Source organism: Saccostrea echinata, unplaced genomic scaffold, assembly GCF_033153115.1.
Source record: "Saccostrea echinata isolate AGI-Se365-2 ecotype Australia unplaced genomic scaffold, CSIRO_AGI_Sech_v1 ptg000002l, whole genome shotgun sequence".
Lineage (NCBI taxonomy): Eukaryota > Metazoa > Mollusca > Bivalvia > Ostreida > Ostreidae > Saccostrea > Saccostrea echinata.
This window is the reverse complement of record NW_026889751.1, coordinates 14138982-14161148: the sequence shown is the minus strand read 5'-3', so window position 1 is coordinate 14161148 and position 22167 is coordinate 14138982. Positions and strand designations below refer to the sequence as shown.

The 22167-nt window shown below is 34.7% G+C and overlaps 1 protein-coding gene across 2 annotated transcripts in view; it reads left to right on the top strand.

The window, feature by feature from the left end:
* LOC133173331 (mitochondrial genome maintenance exonuclease 1-like) overlaps positions 1-5617 on the top strand; it is a 210552-nt gene extending 204935 nt beyond the window's left edge. For both annotated transcript variants that reach the window (XM_061308324.1, XM_061308331.1), the window contains exon 5: positions 5022-5617. In XM_061308324.1, the coding sequence (XP_061164308.1) occupies positions 5022-5180 (159 nt within the window). In that variant the 3' untranslated portion in view covers positions 5181-5617. The remainder of the gene's footprint in view (positions 1-5021) is intronic.
* The last annotated feature ends 16550 nt before the right edge of the window (positions 5618-22167 follow it).

Sequence of the window (22167 nt, the reverse complement as noted above, 5' to 3'; positions counted from 1 at the left end):
CAGTGCTCGTCATTAGGAAATTCCAAATAAAAGCAAATTAATTATCCAATCAGGAAGCACAATTACGGGCTGACTATCCCCAACTTTACAAGAAAGTTCACTTTTTTGCAAAGGGGAAAGGCCACGCATTTTCTTTCTTTTTTTTTAGTTCTTCTGAGCCAAAGGCTCAAAGAGCTAATGCTATGGCCATTTGTGCGGTGTGCACATATATATAATATGGGCCATAACTCAAGAACCCCTTGCCCAATTATTGTCAAATTTGTCACGGTATCCTTGGCCCAAGGGCTCCCTTTTATACTAAAACTAGGGTTGTGACCCTTAAACAAGGGGAGATAATTAGGAAAATAGAAACAAAAGTACTGGTTGCTAAAAAATTATCTTCTCAAGAACCACTGGACAGATTATCACCAAACTTACACAAAAGGGTGAGGATATGTTGTAGATTAAAATTTGCATGGGGATTTACCCTGGGGCAAAGGGCATGGTCTCAAGGTCACTTCAAAGTTGACCAAAAATTACATTTCATTAAAATGTTGATATTTTGCTTACTATAAGGACTAGGATCATCAAATCTTGTCAGTTGATGCATGTAAGGACCTCATATCATGTTGCCTCAAAAGTAGGTCATGGTGACCTACTTTTTAAAATCTGCAGCCATTCTTTTTCAAAATGTTTTAGAGGCATATTTTGAACAATTTAAGGCCATGATCATCAAACTTTGTCAGTTGATGTATCTTTGTTCCTTGAAGAACGTCAACTAAAAAGTAGGTCACCTTGACCTACTTTTTGAACTTGATGGCTAATCTTTTTCAAAACAATTAAGGTCATTAATTCGGATACCGAGAAGTTTAGAATCATTGAATCTTGTAAGATGATGCATCTTGGGACCATAAAACATATTTATTAAAAAGTAGGTCACAGTGACCTACTTTTTGAATTTTGCAGGCATTTGATTTCAAAGCGTTTTAGAAGCATAATTTGGACATTTTAAGGCCTATGATCAGAAAACTTTGTAAGTTGATGCATCTTGGGTCCTCAAAAAAGGTCAACTGAAAAGTAGGTCACCGTGACCTACTTTTTAATTTATATGACTATAATTAAATATTTCAGGTACTAATTGTCTTAGAATCATCAAACTTTGTCAATTGATGCATCTTGGGTCTTCGGAATAGATTGATGGAAAAATAGGTCACCGTGACCTACTTTTGAAAATTTATGGCTTTAATTAAATATTTCAGGTACTAATTGGCTTAGAATCATCAAACTTTGTCAGTTGATGCATCTTGGGTCTTTGGAGAAAGTCGACTAAAAAGTAGGTCACCGTGACCTACTTTTGAAAATTTATGGCTTTAATTAAATATTTTGGGTACTAATTGGCTTAGAATCATCAAACTTTGTCAGTTGATGCATCTTGGGTCCTCAGAGTACAACAACTGAAAAGTACGTCACAGTGACCTACTTTTGAAAATTTATGGCTTTAATTAAATATTTTGGGTACTTATTGGCTTAGAATCATCAAAATTTGTCAGTTGATGCATCTTGGGTCCTTGGAGTACGACAACTGAAAGTAGGTCACCGTGACCTACTTCTGAAATTTTATGGTTGTATTTAATATTTGGCTTAGAATCGTCAAAATTTGTTAGTTGATGCATCTTCGGTCCTCGAAGTAGGTTGACTGAAAAGTAGGTCACTGTGACCTACTTTTGAAAATTTATGGCTTTAATTAAATATTTCAGGTACTTATTGGCTTAGAATTAGTTTGTCAACGAGTACCTGGTTAACCGATTAATCGTTGAACAATGCAAGTATCAGTTAGTAAAACTGCTATTCGGTTATTCGGATAAAAATACTTTTTACATAGTAAATACATAGAAAATAAATGTTATTATATTGTTTATAAATGTATAATAACACATTTACCTAAAATAATTTACTGTTAGACTTGATCTATTGGTTCACAAATAAGATTGATTTGTTTTGGTTAGTTTTCACAGTTTATATAATTGATAGCTTTGATTGCTGGGGGTATAAAAAAATTGAAGACCTGAGTTATAATTACCTCATTTACACCTGTGCTAGTCAAAGGAGCCAAATTTAATAAGATACCGCCGCAGACATATAAAGCTTGGAAGTATTTTTAAAAGAACAGCTGATTCAAGATTTGTAAAATGTAAATTATGTGAATCGGAGATATTGTATACGAGTGGGACTAAAAATATTTTAAATCACCTAAGATTAAAAATTATTTGGAAATCAGCAATTTACTGGATACTCTACAAATGAACCAGTAATTACGGGTATTTTAATTCTCCTTGATCTTGACATATATCAGGGGCTGATAAGGAAAACGTAACGAGAGCCATTGTGAAAATGGTGATTGACGACTATATATCTATCTTCTTCGTGTGTCGATAAAATTATTTTCTTAAATAAAAACAAACTGTCCATTTCAACTGACATATAAAATCAAAGTTCTTTGAAGATATTGTGTATGTGTTTGAGTTTGTAATTTTAAATATAGTTCATACACAGTACATTTGTTTTATTTCTACCGATAGGTAAAGGATGAGAAAAATAATAGATATCGTAACTGTAGCGAAAAAAAATCATTCGAGTAACTGGGTACTAGATCGGAAAAGTAACCGGTTACTAAAAATCAGTTGATTTGACAACACTACTTAGAATCATCAAACTTTGTCAGTTGATGCATCTTGGGTCCTTGGAGTACAACAACTGAAAAGTAGGTCACTTTGACTTACTTATAAAATGGTTATAATTTAAAAAAAATATTTTAGAAATTAATTGGCTTAGAATCATCAAACTTAGTTGATGGGTCCTCAGAGAATGACAAGTGACAAGTAGGTCACCAACTCTCAGGTACTAATTGGCTTAGAATCATCTTGGGTTCTCAGAGTGTGAATTGAAATTTCAAGGGTTTATTTAAATATACAGGATACTTAGAGGCTTCAAATAGAAGTGATAGGTTGTACAGTTTATCAGAAGAGCGATTCAAGGCCCTTGGGCCTCTTGTTTTTTTTTTGGATGAGAGCAGGGTGCATGTCTTTGTGGTTAGTTAAAGGGTAACCATGATTTCATTTAACGGTGTATGCTAATCACCTGCATGTCTTATTACATATTATTGTATGTCGAATAAATCATAGTTATTTTGCCCAAACCTAAACTGTGTTGACTTGGTTTATAGCAGTGGGTCAGCTGCAATCAGTTTGAGGAAATTAATTCTATGAAAATACATTTGGATTGATCTTGTAGACTGCAATTAGTAAAGACAGACTGAAATCTCTTTTGGAGGATTGTTGGAAACACTGAGGTCATGATACATTACTTTGAAACTGTATGATATTCAGTTACCACACAAACTTATATAATTATTTTAATACTATGAAAATACATTGTGTTCAGTGGCCCTTTTCACAAAAAATCTTATGACTACAATAAAAATTTGAAACCTGTATAATATTTTGTTTGATAAAGATATTCACCTTTTTCCTAAAATATTATTTGCAGTTGTAATCTAATGTAATAGAAATGTAAGATTTTTGTGACCTGCTACAGCTTAGATATTTGTTAGAGAATAGGAAAATTTATGTCTTAGTCATAAGACTTTTTGTGAAAAGGGCCACAGTATGCCACAATGGATCATGTAGACTGACAATTGCAGTAAAAAAAAAGCTGAAACCTCTTTTGGAGGATTGTTGGAAACACATATTAATAAAATGATAAATAGTTATTTTTAATAATTTCAATTTAATTAATTCATTTTTATTCATTTAAGGGATAGGGAACCATATTTTCTTTGATTGTCAGATTCTATCGAAGTCTTATACTGTACTATCCATGGATGCTATTTTTTCATTGCAGGCAAATGCATGAAACTATCATGCTAAAAGTAAATACAAAGCTGACCACTCTTAGATTTTTTTTTTACATCTTTAATGAAGCTAAAAAGCAGGCAACACTATTTTTGGCTCACCTCAACAAAGTTGAGATGAGCTTATGCTATACCGTCGGCGTCCCAGTTAAAGTTTTAGGAGCAAGTCCATTCCCAAGTAACTATAAGCCCTACCTGAACCAAACTTGTAAGGATGATGCCTTTAGAGATGGACACTACCACCTATGCTTCAAATGCTGGATCTGACCTAGATTTTCCAGATGAGTGACCAGGTTAAAGTTTTTGAAGCAGATCCATTCCCAAGAAATTAGAAGCCCTACCTTGACCAAACTTTCAGGGATGATGCATCTAGGTATGTACATTAACCAACCTGCTTCGGATACTGGATCCAACGTATGTCTTCCACATGAGTGAAGTTTAGCCATATTTTAACCAAATTAGCATGGATGATGTATCTAGGGATGGACACTTCCAGACTTGCTGTGGATTCTGAATCTGACCTACATTTTCCAGATGAGTGACAAGGGTAATTTTTTTTGGAGTAACTATATAATATCATGGCCTGTTATGATTAAACTTGCAGAGATGGTGCATCTAGGATGAAAATTTCCAGACTTGCTTTGGATGTTGGAACTGACCAAAATTTTCTTCATTAGTAAACAGTTCAAAAGTTTTTGAGCAGGTCTATTTCCAAGTAATTATAAGTCCTACTTAACCCAAACTTCCATGGATACTGATCTTGGGATGTACACTAACTAGAAAAAAAAATGTGAAATTTGCCTTACTTATAGATAACCTTCATCTAGGTGTGCTTCGTAATCTTTGTTTACATATGTTTTAATTACACCAGAATGGTGAAATGTATATTGTAGTTTCTAGTGTAATGAAATAATCTAACCTTGTCAGGAGTTCATCATGTTACGAAAATGCATTAATTCTCTAAAAATCTTCTTTACAATGAGCACTATCAGAACATAGCAATAACAAGCAAATTTTCTTTAAAAAGGGGTTCATACCCACACCAATGAATAATGGAAATTTTGGGAAGTCTAAGTTACCTCCATGAACAAGAAATGGATCCTGATTTTCATGTGTTCTTTTTCATCTGTAGATTCCTCAGGTAACCAGTGCTGCTTTGGTGGTGATGTATGAGAATGGAAACCCAGCTGACATCCACTACTTGGACTCTGTCAAGTGCCAGAGTTACTGGAGAAAATGGTTGGACAAGCTACACCAGTATTGGCTACTGAAAAGCAGAGAGGCATCATGATGGTGCCACCAAATCAGCAATAATAAAAAAAACGATTCATTGAATTTATGCAAAAAACTTTAAAAAAAAAATAAAAAAAATGATGGGTTAAAAACTACCAGTGCAGTGCAGCATTTGCTCACATGAGAGATGCTACTGATAGACACAAATTGTTCAAGACAGAAGAGGAAAATACACATGACATTCAATAATTAACAGTAATTTGATCTGAAGTAAATTTCAGGATGGGTAACTTGATCACATTAATCCTAACAATGGATTTGATAAATACCAGCAATGCTTTTGGATTCTTCAAAAGCAGACGAAGTGAATTAATGAAAAAAAAGGTTCTTTATTTAAAAAATAGAATTACACAATGTATAAATGTTGATTGAATGATAAAGAGAAAAAGATGTACCCCTATATCTATTTTTGATTAAAATATTCTATTTAAAGCAGTGGTACAAGAGTTGTCATATTTAAGAACCAAAAATTTGTCAACTGAATGCATGTATTTCAGTTTTTAGGTCACTTGAACCATGCTATCTGTTTTTAGCTCACCTGAGCTGAAAGCTCAAGTGAGATTTTCTGATCACCTGTTGTGTTCCAGCCGATGAGGACAAAATACCTGGTTATTTGATGTCAACACCAGTCTCTGGAAATGCATCAGAATCAAACATTACTCATCGCTGAAATGATCGTCGCTTTGGTAGACCAGATGAGGACACCAGTATCATAACAGCAGCAGAGAAGAACCCACAAACCCATATAAAAGCTGCAACATTTGATGGTGCGGGGTCCTGGTTAGATTATCGCTCCCATTTTGATACATGTGCCATGTTAAATAGGTGGACAGAACAAGAGAAAGGTCTTTATTTAGCAGTTTGCTTAAGAGGACAGGCTCAAGGTGTACTGGGGAATTTGCCTAACACACATAAGCATGACTATGTCTTGCTTGTTAATGCATTAGAGGAAAGATTTGCACCCTCGAATCAAAATTACTTGTATAGAACCCAACTGCGAGAACGCCAACAACGAGCAACGGAAACTTTACCAGAACTAGGACAGTCTATATGAAGACTCACAAATTTGGCATATCCTACGGCACCAAGGGATGTACAAGAAACACTAGCAAAAGAACAGTTTATCGATGCTCTCCTTGATTCTTATATGAGATTGAGAATGTATTCAATCTCGAAAGTCCAATGAAACGATACAAATACGGAGAAGTAGCGATAACAAGGTTTTTTGCACAAGGGGTGATAACTTTTAAAGGGGTTAAGCTTAGGGGAAAAGAACGAAATCTTTGAAATAGTTTTAGAACATATCAATAATGCTAAAACAGATAGTATATGTTGAAAGACAAAAGAGCTATACAAAGAGCTTAATTTCTCTTATTTGGAATGACCTTGACCTTTGACCTTGACATAAACTTCAAGGCCTAAGGTCAAAAAATATAATGCAGTTGGTTGCATGTCTCTACGAGTTATTGTTTTGAAAATTTTTAATTATTTGTAAACATTAAAATTTTTCAGGGACAATAACTCATAAAAGGGGTCAACAAATACTTTCCCAATGATAGACTGAAGAGAGTACTCAATTAGTTGAAGACATTGGTGAAGGTTTTGTTCCTCTGCGGTTTTTGGTTTCGAAGGAGTAGGGATAACAAGATTTCTAGCGAAAGGGGCAATAACTGCAAAAGGGGTCATAGGTTATATGCCTTGGATCAAATTTTTTCATAACTTTTAAAGACCTTTATGATGAACAAAAGATCTTTTCGATAAACTTCGAAACAAAAAAATCAGCGGAAGAAAACTAGTAGACTAATTGTTCACAGAACAATTGGAGGTCTTTCCACCTTTTTAAGGTAGTATGGGATACCTCCACGTTATGACGTATTTCCGTTTGAAGTATTGTTTTGATTTGCATGAGTGCTTATTATCGGGTCAAAATTTGTAGATACACCGTTGAAAAGAACACTCTGAAGCCTATTTCAATGCAAGTTCTCACAAGTCGGCATTTTAAGTAAAAACAGACAAAAAAATCGCAAGTATATAAATTTACTTATAATTGTACAATGGACATTTAAAAAAGCAAACCCCTGTAAAAGGTAGTTTCAACATTGCTGCTTTTGAACACTTTTAAGCAAAAGCTGTATTTCAATTGTTTGAGCAACTGTACAGCACCTTGTGTGCGGTGAGGCATGGATAAGTGTGATTACTTCACATTGTGTTGAATTATGACCAATCAATTATCACGTTAACCAGAGCTGGACTTTTTTGTTATTTAATTCAAGAAGTAACTGTTTGGTCACAAATCAGCTAGCTGTTGTATATAGTCCCAAAACGTTCAGATGAATGCAATTGCTCTGAACAAGACACGTCCTGGAAAGCGATTGTCCATGCATTGTTTTCAAACCGCTCAAAGTTGAAAACTACAAAGTGCAATTTTTTTATGGTTGGGAAAAAATGCTCATCATTTCTAAAATAGCACCCAGGTTTTTTCAACCCTTGGAAAATAAAGAAGGATAACTCTTCCGCTCGGATCTTTTAATTCAAAAAATTTTAAATGCATTTTATATTTTCCATTTATATATATATTTTCAATTTGTTTATTTCACTTTGCTAACATATTAAGATACATTCTTATTGTAGACTTTCATGAAATGTTATCCGTCTGTTTTCAAGAAATAAAGTTTTCCCAGTTTTTTACGCTTATTTTTTGTTGAAAATTAAAAAAATACTAAGACATATTTCTTGTCATTTTTGTTTTTATAAACACTTTATATTAGCAAACGCCTGCCTATAATATTAAGCTTATGAAAAAAGAATTATGCAAGAAAAAAATCGTTTTTGTATTTCTCATTAAAATAATAAAAAAATTATTAAAATTACACTTTAATATACTGAAAGATGGGGGTATTTCAAATCCTTCTAATTTGGGTACATAAATATGTAGGAGAAGTTTCGTTTGGTATCCCATACCACCTTAAGTGTTTTCATGTACGCATGTGAGTTAAGGCTAGGTAAAGGCGCTTCTATGCAAATGAGCTTATAAAAATGCATAAGAGATATATTTAAGAAATAAATAACAAGTTTAAAAACTTCAATGGGAATTGAAGTGGGTCGGTCACGTGATCAAATCTGATGAGAAGGCAAATAAATAACGAGTTTAAAAACTTCAATGGGAATTGAAGTGGGTCGGTCACGTGATCAAATCCTGTGAAGGCCAAAGGCCTTCTCAGAAGATTTGATCTCGTACCGACCCACTTCAATTCCCATTGAAGTTTTTAAACTTGTTATTTATTAGCTCACCTGAGCTGAAAGCTCAAGTGAGCTTTTCTGATCACATTTTGTCTGTAGTCCGTCTGTCTGTAAACTTTTCACATTTTCAACTTCTTCTCCAGAACCACTGAGCCAATTTCAACCAAACTTGCCACAAAGCATCCTTGGGTGAAGGGGATTCAAGTTTTTTCAAATGAAGGGCCACGCCCTCTTTCAAGGGGAGATAATTAAGAATTAGTGAAAAATGAATAGCATCTTTTAAAAATCTTCTTCTCAAGAACCACAGGGTCAGGAAAGATGAAACTCATATGGAAGCATCCCCAGGTAGTGTAGATTCAAGTTTGTTCAAATCATGACTCCCGGGGGTAGGGTAGGGCCACAATGGAGGATCAAAGTTTTACATAGAAATATATAGGAAAAATCTTAAAAAATCTTCTTCTCAAGAACAGTAAAGCCATGAAGAGTCATATTTATATGGAAGCATCCTCAGGTAGTGTAGATTCAAGTTTGTTCAAATGATGACCCCCGGGAGTAGGGCGGGGCCACAATGGAGGATCAAAGTTTTACATAGAAATATATAGGAAAAATCTTTTAAAATCTTCTCAAGAACAGTAAAGCCATGAAGAGTCATATTTATATGGAAGCATCCTCAGGTAGTGTAGATTCAAGTTTGTTCAAATGATGACCCCCGGGGGTAGGGCGGGGCCACAATGGAGGATCAAAGTTTTACATAGAAATATATAGGAAAAATCTTTAAAAATCTTCTTTTCAAGAACAGTAAAGCCATGAAGAGTCATATTTATATGGAAGCGTCCTCAGGTAGTGTAGATTCAAATGATGACCCCCGGGGGTAGGGCGTGGCCACAATGGAGGATCAAAGTTTTACATAGAAATATATAGGAAAAATCTTCTTCTCAAGAACAGCAAAGCCATGAGGAGTCAAATTTATATGGAAGCATCCTCAGGTAGTGTAGATTCAATTTTGTTCAAATGATGACCGCCGGGGGTAGGGTGGGGCCCAATGGGGGATCGAAAGTTTTACATAAGAACATAAAGGAAAAAATTTACTTCTCAAGAACAGAAAAGATATGTTAGTCTTATTGATATGGAGGCATCCTCAGGTAATGTAGATTCAAGTTTGTTCAAATGATGACCTCTGAGATAGGGAGAAGCTACAATGGAGGATCAAATTTTTACAAAGAAAGAAATGGAAAAATTCGTTTAAAATCTTCTCAAATTCATTTGTTATATTGACATGGAAGCATCATCAGGTAGTTTAAAATTCAAGCCCCCCCTTCCCCCCCCCCCCCCCGTTCATTACTGAACTGATTTGTGCCTTAGTCTAGCCAATGTGCTCAGGTGAGCGATGTGGTCCATGGGCCTCTTGTTACTTATATATACATTTGAGACGGACAATCGAATGTAATCGAATATAAATATTGCACTAACTGTACGTCGTAGATTTTGACAAATTACGCTAGGTGTAAATCGGCTTGAAAAGCGGTTACGCTTCAAATTCATCTGGCAAAGGATTCTGTTTTGAAGGGAATATTCTATGAAAGGCTACTTGTGATCAATTATAGTGAGCATATTGGTGTCTGGGAATTTTTGTATTCATGAGAACCCATATTCGATGTAAAAAAAAAAAAACACACACACAAGAAACACGTCCGATGTTTGATAATAAAAAGTTGGAGGAATTTCGGTCGGAAAGGGATGGATGGAGACACTTGTCCGGACCAGATAACTTCAAATCAAGTATAAAATTTGATCAAAAACATAAAATCTACGATTTCAGTCAGGCATATTTATTAATTTATGATGTTGACATGGAGACACTGGCGACAGCTTACATCGTTAAGACAACGTCACAACGATCTCGATGATGGAGGTGTGCCTACCGAACTTCCAAAGTGCAGTGTTTGTCAGCTGTTTGTGGCGTGATTGCATTACATTGATGTTTTTCAACAGATTTTCAAATTTATTGTGAGTAAAGCTTAATGAAAAAAAAAAATTATAGCATTCAGAGGTCTGCGAGAAAAATAAGGGTAAAAGTTGAGACTATGCAGCTCAGACATGAAACTTATAACACGTAGTTTTCTAATCTGTATGTACAATCGATCAAGAACTGTATTAAATACTCGTTTACATTGTAAATAAAATGATTATTATTTTACTTGCGTATTTTGTACATTCTTATGCATGAAAAACATGCTAATTATATTGCTAAGTAAGTCTTTTTATGTAGATATTACTGCGCTGTGTGATTAGGTCACGTAATGACCTATGACCTTCGAAAAACTTCATACAGGTATGAAGATATTTGCTCTCTGCATGTTTATATAATAGAGAGATACCACAAATGTATATATTTATTATTCATAAAAAAAGTTTTGATTTGTTTTCTTATGTATACTTAGTACCCACTGTATGTTATAGCCAGTGCACATTATGACGTCGTATTACGACGTCATTGTTCTTACCTACTGGAGGTAATAAAACACATCAACAAACGGCTTCGGTGCAAGGGATTACCCTATTTGATTTAACATTAAAATTTGTATTATACTAAGAAGAATATTCTATAGATTAATAAAACTGCTGCACAAATCCTAGGAATTTTCTCATTTGATCGGAATTTGAGAAAATTTATAACGGAGTGTACATTTTTACCCTGATTCAACTTAAAACTTTACAAATAGAAAGAGCAGGGGCCACTTAGGGCCTTTTTTGGCCCTGTAAATTTCTGAAAAATTAAAACTGCATAGTTTTAGTCGACAAGGTAATAAATATCACTTGAACACTTCGTGAAAGAATTTCTACTAAAAATGACGTAATTTTCTTGCTAGTCAATGCATTATGACGTCATGAATTGCGTCATTATTCACATATCCCAAATATTTCTTTAAAAATGGCCAAAATATGATGCTATTTTTCAATATTTCGTATACAGCACAACCTACGATCCAAAATGTGCAAACGTATTATGAAAGAACTGCTTATTAAGATTATAAAACATACTTTAATTTTTGGATCGAGGGGTGTGCTCATATTTTAATTCTTTGTTGAAGATTCTCAATTTCACCTGTTTTCTGCAAAATTCAAGAACATTGCAATTTCACACAACCTGTTTTCCAGTACCTGGACTCTTTAGATGAAATTTTTATATACAAACTGAAAGCGCCAAGTCTCTACTTTATATTGATGTTTAGAAAGGGACATAAAGTATTAGTGGATAAATTGGTTTATCTACAGGGCCATTTTATGCATAAAGTGAACCTAGCTCTTTTACAACTGACCCGTTGATATTTGTGCAGCAAAACCAGCAATCTTTGGAATATTTTGCTACTAAATATACCTTATTTAAGTTAAATTAAATTATGGAGCATACCCTTGCGCCGAAGCATTTTTGTTGATGTCCATTACAATCTTGTGTAGTAAAGAACGATGACGTCATAATATGACGTCATAATGTGTACTGGCTCTCTCATGTCGTGGGTACCAAGTATGTATTAGACAATAAATTTTAACTTTCTCTGTATAGTAGATATAGTTCTTAGCCATTTTAATTAGTTTATTTGCATAGAAATGCCTATACTTAGCCTTAATTAACCTGCGTAATTTGGGTTGTAAAAAAAGAAGAGAAATGAAAAAACAAATGTTCTTCCATTAAGGATCGAACTCAAAACCCTTAGCTTGAAAGCCAGGCGTGCAAACCACTACGCCACGAATTCTGATGAAGATGTGCCTATTTAGGAATAAAAAAATGTTGTACAATGTAGTAATCAGAATTAAATAGTTTTGAGAAACATGTTTCCCTATCATTTGGCTTTCAAAAGAAAAGAAAAAAAAGAAAGAAGAAGAAAAATACAAGAAAACTAGTAGACTAATTGTTCTCGAACAATTAGAGGTCTTTCCACCTTCTTTAAATTTCATATGTTTTTCATATTTTACTCTCTAAAGTTAATTTTTATACAAAAAGATCCATAAATGGCTTGAAAGATAGAAAAAATGAAAATTTTAAAGATTTTTAAAATGACTTTGACCTTGAACAAATATTCAAGGTCAAAGGTCAAGGGTCACATTGCACTTAACCCCATGCTTCTACTACTTTTAGTTTTAAAGATGTAAGGTTTAATAGTAAGCGCAAAGACGTTAAAGGGCAATAACTCATGTAAGGGGTCATCGGATACTTTCGCACTGAATAGTTTGAAGTTGTGTCTAAAAACCCTGAAGACATTAGTGAAGGTTTTGTGCCTCTACGGTTTACGGTTTCGGAGGAGTAGCGATAACAAGGTTTTTCAGTAAAAGGGGCAATAACTTTTAAAGGGGTAAATTTTAGGGGACAAGTATGACATCTTTGAAATAGATTTAAGAGGACATATTAATGATGCAAAGATATTAAGTATATGTTGAAAGACAGAAGAGATATAAAAAGAGCTTAATTTCTCAAATTTTGAATGACCTTTGCATATATTTTAAGGTCAAAGGTCAATGAATCTTATGCAGTTGGTCCCATGTCTATACGACTTTTCGTTTTGAAAATTATTCGTAAACATCAAAAACTTTCAGGGGCAATAACTCATAAAAGGGGTCGATGAATACTTTCGCAATGAAAAGATTGAAGAGTCCCCTCAAGTAGTCGAAGGCATTGGTGAAGGTTCCGTACCTCTATGGTGTATGGTTTCGAAGGAGTAGCGATAACAAGTTTTATTGCGAAAGGGGTTTTAACTCCTGAAGGGGTCAAAGTTCATATACGCAGGGTCAACCGCAAAAATTTTTTACGAAGTACATTCTTATGGACCATAAATCTTTTCGATAACTTTTGAAACAAAAAACCATTCGGCGGAAAAATAATAAAAATAATAACTAGTAAACTAATTCTTCACTGAACAATTAGAGGTCTTTCCACCTTTTTAAGTGTTTCCTTGTCATTTGGGTTGAAAAAAGAAGAAAAATGCAAAATTTATTTTAAAAAAAAAAAATTGCTCCTCCAGCAGACCTCGAACTCAAAACCCTTAGATTGAAAGACAGGTGCGCTAACCACTAGGCCACGCATTCCGATAAAGTTGAAGGTCGTAAATTAGTTGTTTAGGAATAAATAGTAATAAAAGCACGTGGCGATTTGTTTGTTGCACAATGTAGTAATCAGTATTAGATAGTTTTGAGAAACACGATTGGTGTATAATACAAATGCAGATTTTCGGTTTAAAAAAATTATTTGAGTTGGTGTATAATTTGAATGCATTGAGTTAATCATTTAGAGCCTATGATGCATTAGTACTGCAGTGCCGAGACTTTGTTTACAAATATATGAAAATATCGGATCGGGTTCGGATATGACTGAATATCCTGAAATACTAGGTAAGATTGAAATAAGCATCTCTGTGTGGACTGAATTAAATGTAAGCAGCATAAATTAAAATTTCAGATATGCATTTTAGGAAGAAAAAGGTGTCAATGAGAGCGTGAAAATTTATTTGCTCTGAAAAATCGCTGTTTTCGACATTCATTCGATTAATATTAATTCTAAATAAAATTGAAATAAATTCCACATACTAAATAAATCAAGAATGCTTGGTATTAAAATATCATGTCAAATCAAGAGAAGCGACTGCTCTTCATAACAACTGAAGAAATAACCGATAAAAGCTTTAATTCATTTTTATGTTCATCGGCACCTACATATCGTATTTGTATTTGTGTTCATTATGCATTCGAAGGTTCAATTTGAAGGGTTAAATGTTTTGATTAAGTTAAACTAATTAGAAAAATGCCGATTAAATAAATTTGACTCGAGGCTACCTAGTATATAGGTCGTCATATGGGAAAACATGGATTGGACTCAAAGCAGCCAGACTGCGGATCCTAAGATTGTTGCAGGTTCAGAAAGAAGATTTCTGATTGAAACAAGCTTCCATGTGGCTTATATTTGATGCAGCTATAATAAATAATCGGATTTATGCAGTGTATACATTATAAATCCATTCATCACAGCGCACCACGTGGAATGATGCGCGTGCAAAATCTGCGCAAAGCATTGAAACAGTCAATTATCAACCATTCTCCAAAGATACACACGTTTTGGGTGTGCTGCAAACTTTTTAGAAATTTTTTCAAATAATTTTTCGGAGAGATGCTTAAACGCAAGTCAAATACAGCTGCAGTTACAGCCGCCAAAAAGTTTTCCAAAAAAGAGACAGCTACCATCAAGGCCTTACAAAAGGAGGGAGTAAAAGAAAGTACCAGTTGCAGCAATGAGGAAGACATCGCTGCCCCTATCAGCTAAGTAGGTACATCAGTTTACTTACCTACATCTATTGTTAGCGTAACAGATTCATTGGGGTACAACATCTCAAAAACACGGGAAAAAATTACAAAATGGGGAGCTTTTAGATCTGGGTGTTCTATTGGAATCATCAGATGAAAGGGATAAGAAAAACAAGCTCAACTTAGTGGACGGGGAACTCGTCCTTCAATAGGGGAAAAGTGGAAAAATCACCGATATTGGGAAATGGACTGATGCGTTTCTTGTTTTTACAAGTATTTACGTTGAAGCTCACCCCGATCAATCACTTGGTTTACTTAAATATATGCACACGGTTAGACTGGGTTCTTATAGATCTCCGATTGGCTGGAAATTGTATGATGAACAATTTAGGCTTAAGAAGGCAAGAAATAGTTCTTTGGCATGGGGGAAATTGACAATGAACTTTGGATGTTATATGTAACTTCCCCGCTCATCATTCCCCCCAAAACAGTTGAACCGTCGAAAGGCATGTGTTTTGATTTCAACTACAAGGGTGCATGCAGTAAAGCAGTAAACCCTATTGTATTTATGCACATCGCTGTATCAAATGTTCATCTGAGCACCCAATGTTCACTTGTCCTCGCAATTCAGCTCTACGCTCTTACGTACAAAAGCAGCATAAAATGTTTTACATGCATTTTAAGAAGAAAACAAGATAATGAAAGCGTGGAATAGTTTATTTCATACATTTATATTGGTTTAACCCCCCCCCCCCTTTTCATATATTCTGTATTTCTCATATTCTGGATGACCTTGACCTAAATATAAGAACAAAAATGCAAGAATCCATTTCAGTTGCTCCCATGTATCTACGTTTTCAAGTTTACGTAAACAGCAAGAAACTTCAGGGGCAATAACTCCTAAAAGGCTTCTATGAATCTTTTCGCTATGAAAAGACTGAAAAGCCCTCTCGATTAATCGAAAGCATTGGTGAAGGTTCTGTATCTCTACACTTTATGGTTTCAGAGAAGTAGCGATAACAAGCTATTCTTTCGAAAGTGGGAATAACTTCATGAAGGGTCATCGATCGAAGTCGTTGGGTCAAATCTGAGAATCATTTAAATAGTTAACTAATATGAAAAATACGCTCTTCGATAAGTTGTGAAACAAAAAAATCACCGGAAGAAAAATTAAAATAACTAGAAACTTGTTGCCATGGCAACAAGAAGGTCCTCCGTCCCTTCTCCATAATGAGAGAAGTTGATTCCTCACTCATAACACTATCTGTATTACTTTGTGCATTCCTTTTAACTCCTTCATACATGAAATACTATAAAACGTAAATTGTAAAATATATTGCGTAATTCGAACGGGAAAATATATCAGATATCATTTTAAAGGTACAGTCTTTTATTTCATCTGAAAAAAGTACAAAAAAAAATCAGACATCCTGGGGATTGAGTCCAGGCCCTCCGCGTGAAAATTGAACACGCTAACCATTATGCTAGCGGGACCATTTCTTTTAAGAGTCTCTATTATCCCTAGTAAAATCATTAAAAAATATTGAGAGACAAAAAGTTGACAAATTCGACTTCTTTAATTCGCTTCCGGTAGCGACCGGAACCATTGACAACGCACAAAAAGGCAATTCCGCATATCTAGAAGTGATGTGCTATGATCTCTAATAAGTCTCCATTTCATATCTTTAGCCGTTCTTTAGCTTTGCTGCGGAAAAAAATCCATTTAAAAATCAGGACATTGCCAGTAACATGGAACCGGAAGCGAATTTTTCCAAAACTCTATTAAAATGTAACAATGGCTTTTTAAACGCATTATCCCTGAAAGTTTGACGAAAAACTACTGAATAGTTTTGGAGATATCGCGTGCACAATATTTGTCTAAAAAAATCAATAATAACTAGAAAGTCTGCTATTGCAAGCAATAGCGTATGTCGCCCCGAACTGGCTTTATTAGAAATGGTCTAAAAGTGTATTATTCTGTTCTATTAATAATAATTTTGATTTCCTCAAAAACCTTTTCTTGTTTAATTTCTGATTGATGAACATAAAATACACCAGAATACAGATATTTATACATGTAACTAACACTAACATATCCGGAGAATTAAATTGTATTGAAGGAATAATATCGCTAGTGTTAGTCACTACTGATTCCGGAAAAAATTTAACAAAAACAAGTGGTTTATATTAAGATGAAGTTATCGTAAATAAGATTATTTACACACACGCAACAGAAAAAGCATTACGGCAGCGGAATATAAACTCATATATTAGGGAAACTTGATTTACAAAAATTAAATTTTACATCTCTGTTCATCTGTACAGAAATTCGGCAATTAACTAATTGAGTCAAAGGCAAGGACATTTTCATGAAAATTTATTTTGGGTCTGGTACATCTCTGTTCATCAGTACAGAAATTCATCAGTATAGAAATTCGAAAAATGACACTTATCAAAAGCATACATGCTGCATACACTATAAGGAATGTCAAAAATTGTGGTTTTAATATATTTTATGATAGTTGTGCAAGTTCATTTCATTTCTTAAAATAAGGTAGCAATGTTCAATAAATGCATGTTATTTAAGTATCCTTGTATAATTGTGCTGTAAAAAGAAAGAAATATCGTTTTTTTTCTTATAATTTCATAAAGTATTATCTGTTAATTGGATTTTAAAATACATTGCATCATTTCATATCATAAAATTGACATCAGAAATCTAATGGAAATTTAAATTTCTGTTTCTAAATAGACATTTCGGTTTTTTCATCACTAAAGCAATACCCATTTAGCTAAGCTTTTACAACCATCAACTCGTATCAGTCCTTTCAGTACTTTGATTAAAAGAAACTTCTGATAGCATACAATGGTCACGTGACCGCGACTTTTCTTAAATGTTCCTTACCTGGCGTCAGCGACAAACTTTGAAAAAATAAAATATCCCATGCACAACTAGGGTTGGTGATTTTTATTTCTGTAAAGTTTCATGAAGATTTTGAAAGCCATATACGAGAACGCTCGAGTACAAATCTAAGGTGAACCAAAATACGACTTCGTTCCGGTGGCTGAAGCGATGGGCCTGCTCCATCTTTTTGCGGAAAACAATTTGATCCAATAGAAGGAATAAACCTTCAAAGTTTCCAAAAGATTGCTTGCGTACTTACTGAGAAAAACAGAAATTAAAGAATTTTCACTTTTCGTCCGATTCCATGGCAACGGTAGGAATTTAAAAAAAAAATGAATGTTGACTGCACATCTAGAGTCTCTAATTATAATTCCTGTTAAGTTTCATCAAGATTGTCCAAGCCACCTCTGAGAACATATGTGAGCATAATATCTTTTTTTTTCTGTTTTGTTTCTATGGTAACTGTGTTCGGCCAATTCAAGTTCTTTTTAAAAATAGAAATCACTTTGACACAATGCAAGGAATCATCCATTAAAGTTTCAAAATGATTGCTTGAGCAGTTACTGAGAAAATCGAAGTTAAAGAATTTTCACTTTTCCTCTGTTTCCATGGCAACAATTGACAATTTGAAAATTTTAAATGCAAATCGCACAACTACAACTACTGATTATCATTTCTATAAAGTTTCATGATGAATGTTCAAGGGACCAGAGAGAACACTCCCGGACAAAATTCGTCACTTTTTGCATGTTTCCATGGCAACGGTAGCCATTTTGAAGCTGAAAGTCTGCACTTCACATATACAACTAGTGACCGTCTTTTGTGGAAAGTTTCAGGAAGATTGTCCCAGCCATCTGCGAGAAAATTCCCGGACAAGGTTTTTAGGCGTACAATAGCAATATGTCGCCCGACTTCGTTCGGGGCGACATAAATAATAAGAAACAGTAGAATCACTATAATGTCTTCCGTGAAGACGGAAGACCTTAATAACTAGAAATTCATTGCGAGCAATGAGAGATCTTCCGTCCGCCCGAAAATAAAAACAAAAATTCAAGCTGAAAAAGTGATAAAAGAAATTCAGACACTCTGGAGATTTAACCCTGCTCGTCAGCGTGAAAATCTAACGTGCTAACCATTAACCATTCACTTTTTAGCTCACCTCGATGAAGTCGAGATGAGCTTATCCTATACCCCCGGCGTCGGCGTCCTGGTTAAAGTTTTAGGAGCAAGTCCATTCCCAAGTAACTATAAGCCCTACCTGGACCAAACTTGCATGGATGATGCATCTAGGGATGGACACTACCACACTTGCTTCGGATGCTGGATCTGACCTAGATATTCCAGATGACTGACCAGGTTAATGTTTTTGGAGAAGGTCCGTTCCCAAGTAACTATAAGCCCTACCTAGACCAAACTTGCATGGATGATGCATCCAGGGATGGACACTACCACACTTGATTGGGATGCTGGATCTAACCTAGATTTTCCACATGAGTGGCCAGGTTAAAGATTTTCGAGCATGTCCGTTCCCAAGTAACTATAAGCCCTACCTGGACCAAATTTTCATGGATGATGCATCTAGGGATGTACAGTAACTCACCTACTTCGGAGCTGGATCTAGCCTAGATTTTCCACATAAGTGAATTTTAGCCATATTTTAACCAAATTAGCATGGATGATGTATCTAGGGATGGATACTTCCAGACTTGCTTTGGATTCTGAATCTGACCTACATTTTCCAGATGAGTGACCAAGATAATTTTTTGGAGTAGCTTATAATATTATGGCCTGTTATGATAAACTTTGTATAGATGGCCATCTAAGGATGAAAACTTCCAGATTTGCTTTGAATTTTGGAACTGACCAAAATTTTCTTGAGTAGTAATCAGGTTAAAAGTTTTTGAGCGGGTCTATTTCCAAGCAACTATAAGTCCTACTTAAATCAAACTTGCATGGATATTGATCTTTGGATGTACACTAACTGGAAAAAAAATATGATGTGAAATTTGCATTACTTATAGATAACATTCGTAGAGGTGAGCTTCGTAATCTTTGATTACCTTTGTTTTACATCACTTTCTGTCAAGACCGGAAGTAACGGCGATACAACATTTTCTCACGATTCAAATAAACTGATGACTGACTATCAGTCCTGAAAGTTTTAGACTTCAGTCATTTACTGTTGCCGAGCAACATTGTGAGAACAAATTCTAAATTTAAGAACAGATAAACATGCGACCGGAAGTGAATTTTATAAAAAAAAATCTCTAACTTTTCTCTAGACATTTGCAGTATCTACAAAATACATGAAATCATTTCAAGTACTTTATCGATAAGTTATATTTATGAGAAAGTTAAATATCAAAATAACGTAGTTTATCTCCTGAAACCTGAAGTTGACGTTTTTGTTTCCGGTGAAATTAACATTTCAAAACAGCGAAAGAGATGCAATAAAGTGATGCAAATGATGCAAATGCGAATGGTTTCGCCTACTCCTCAAGGTCTATTACTCATAAAAGTTTGGTGTTTTAATCTTTTACCTGTTTTTGAGATCTTGCTCAGACAACTTCTCATTTTGAGGACAGGAAAACACGCGACCGGAAGTGAATTTTTGAAAGATATTTAAGGTTACTCCAGACATTTGCAATCTGAATAACATATTTAAAATTCATTTCAAATACTTAATCTATAAAGAATATTTATGGGAAAGTAAAATACTCAAATTATGTAGTTTTTCTCTTATAACCGGAAGTTGACGTTTTTGTTTCCGGTGGGATCAACATATTTCGAAACTACAAAGGAGATGCAATAATGTGATGTAAGTTTGATTGATTGTATGTTGTTTTACGTCCCATTCGAGAATTTTTCACTCATATAGAGACGTCACCATATACCGGTGAAGGGCTTCAAATTTTGACCTTTACTCGGCACTCAGGGCCATTGAGCAGTGAGGGATCTTTATCGTGCCAACGCCTGCCGTGACACGGGGCCTCGGTTTTTAAGGTCTCATCCGAAGAACCCGCAACTTTCACTTCAAAGTGCCAAGCGCATGGCGAAGGAACAGTTGCTACCTATTTTTAATCGACTTAGGTCTGTCGCGGCCGAGATTCGAACTCACGACCTCCCGATCACGGAGCGAGCGCTCTACCGACTGAGCTACCGTGAACGGTATGTGATGTAAGTATTGATTTAAAAAAAAAAGAAGAAAGTTTGAATTTTACGTTTTATTTGATCACTTCCATCAGCGACCGGAAGTGCCGACGACGAACGAAAAGTAGCGACCCTGCTAGTATCTATCACGAACTATAATCCCTGAAATTTTGACATTGATATCTCTTGTCGTTCTTGAGATTATCCGCGGACAAAATGTCATTTTGAAATCAGAAAATGGTCTGTTACTTGGCACCGAAAGTGAATTTCCAAATTTTCCCTCAGATAGGTAAAGTGCTTTTTATAACACAACTATTCCTGAAAATTTCATGTAAATCTATGCAATAGTCTTCGAGAAATCGCGTACACAAAATTAGAAAGTCAAAAAAATAAGAATAACTAGAAACTCATTGCGAGCAATGAGAGGTCTTCCGTCCGATTCTGAAAATAAAAACGAAAATTCAAGCTGAAAAAATGATAAAAGAAATTGAGACACTCTGAAGATTTAACCCTAATCGTCAGCGTGAAAATCCAACGTGCTAACCATTAACCATTCACTTTTTTAAATCACTTCCTTTCACAACCGGAAGTAACGGCGATGCAAGATTTTCTCACGATTCAAATAAACTGATGACTGAATATCAGTCCTGAAAGTTTTAGTCCTCAGTCGTTAACTGTTGCCGAACAATATTGTGGGACTAAATTCTAATTTTTAGAAAAGGTAAACACACAACCGGAAGTGAATTTTATAAAAATCTCTGACTGTTCTCTAGACATTTGCAGTATCTACAACATGCATAAAATCATTTCAGGTACTTCATCGATAAGCGATATTTATGAGAAAGTTAAATATAAGAATAACGTAGTTTATCTCCTAAAACCGGAAGTTGACGTTTTTGTTTCCGGTGGAATCTAACATATTTCAAAACAGCAAAAGAGATGCAATAAAGTCATGTAAGTTTTAATTTAAAAAAGAAAAGTTAAAATTTTTTATTTCTTTGATCACTTCCTGTGACAAGCGTAAGTGACGACTGACGCGTTTAACCCAAATGGTTTCACCTACCCCTCAACGTCCATTACTCTTAAAATTTTGGTGTTTTAATCTTTTACCTGTTCTTGAGATCTCGCTGAGACAACTTCTCATTTTGAGGACAGGAAAACACGCGACCGGAAGTGAATTTTTGAAAAAATATTTAAGGTTACTCTAGACATTTGCACTCTGAATAGCACATTTAAAATTCATTTCAAATACTTTATCTATAAAGAATATTTACGGGAAATTAAAAAACTCAAATTATTTAGTTTTTCTCTTCTAACCGGAAGTTGTCGTTTTTGTTTCCGGTGGGACGAACATCTTTCGAATCTGCAAAAAAGATGCAATAAAGTGATCCAATTTTTA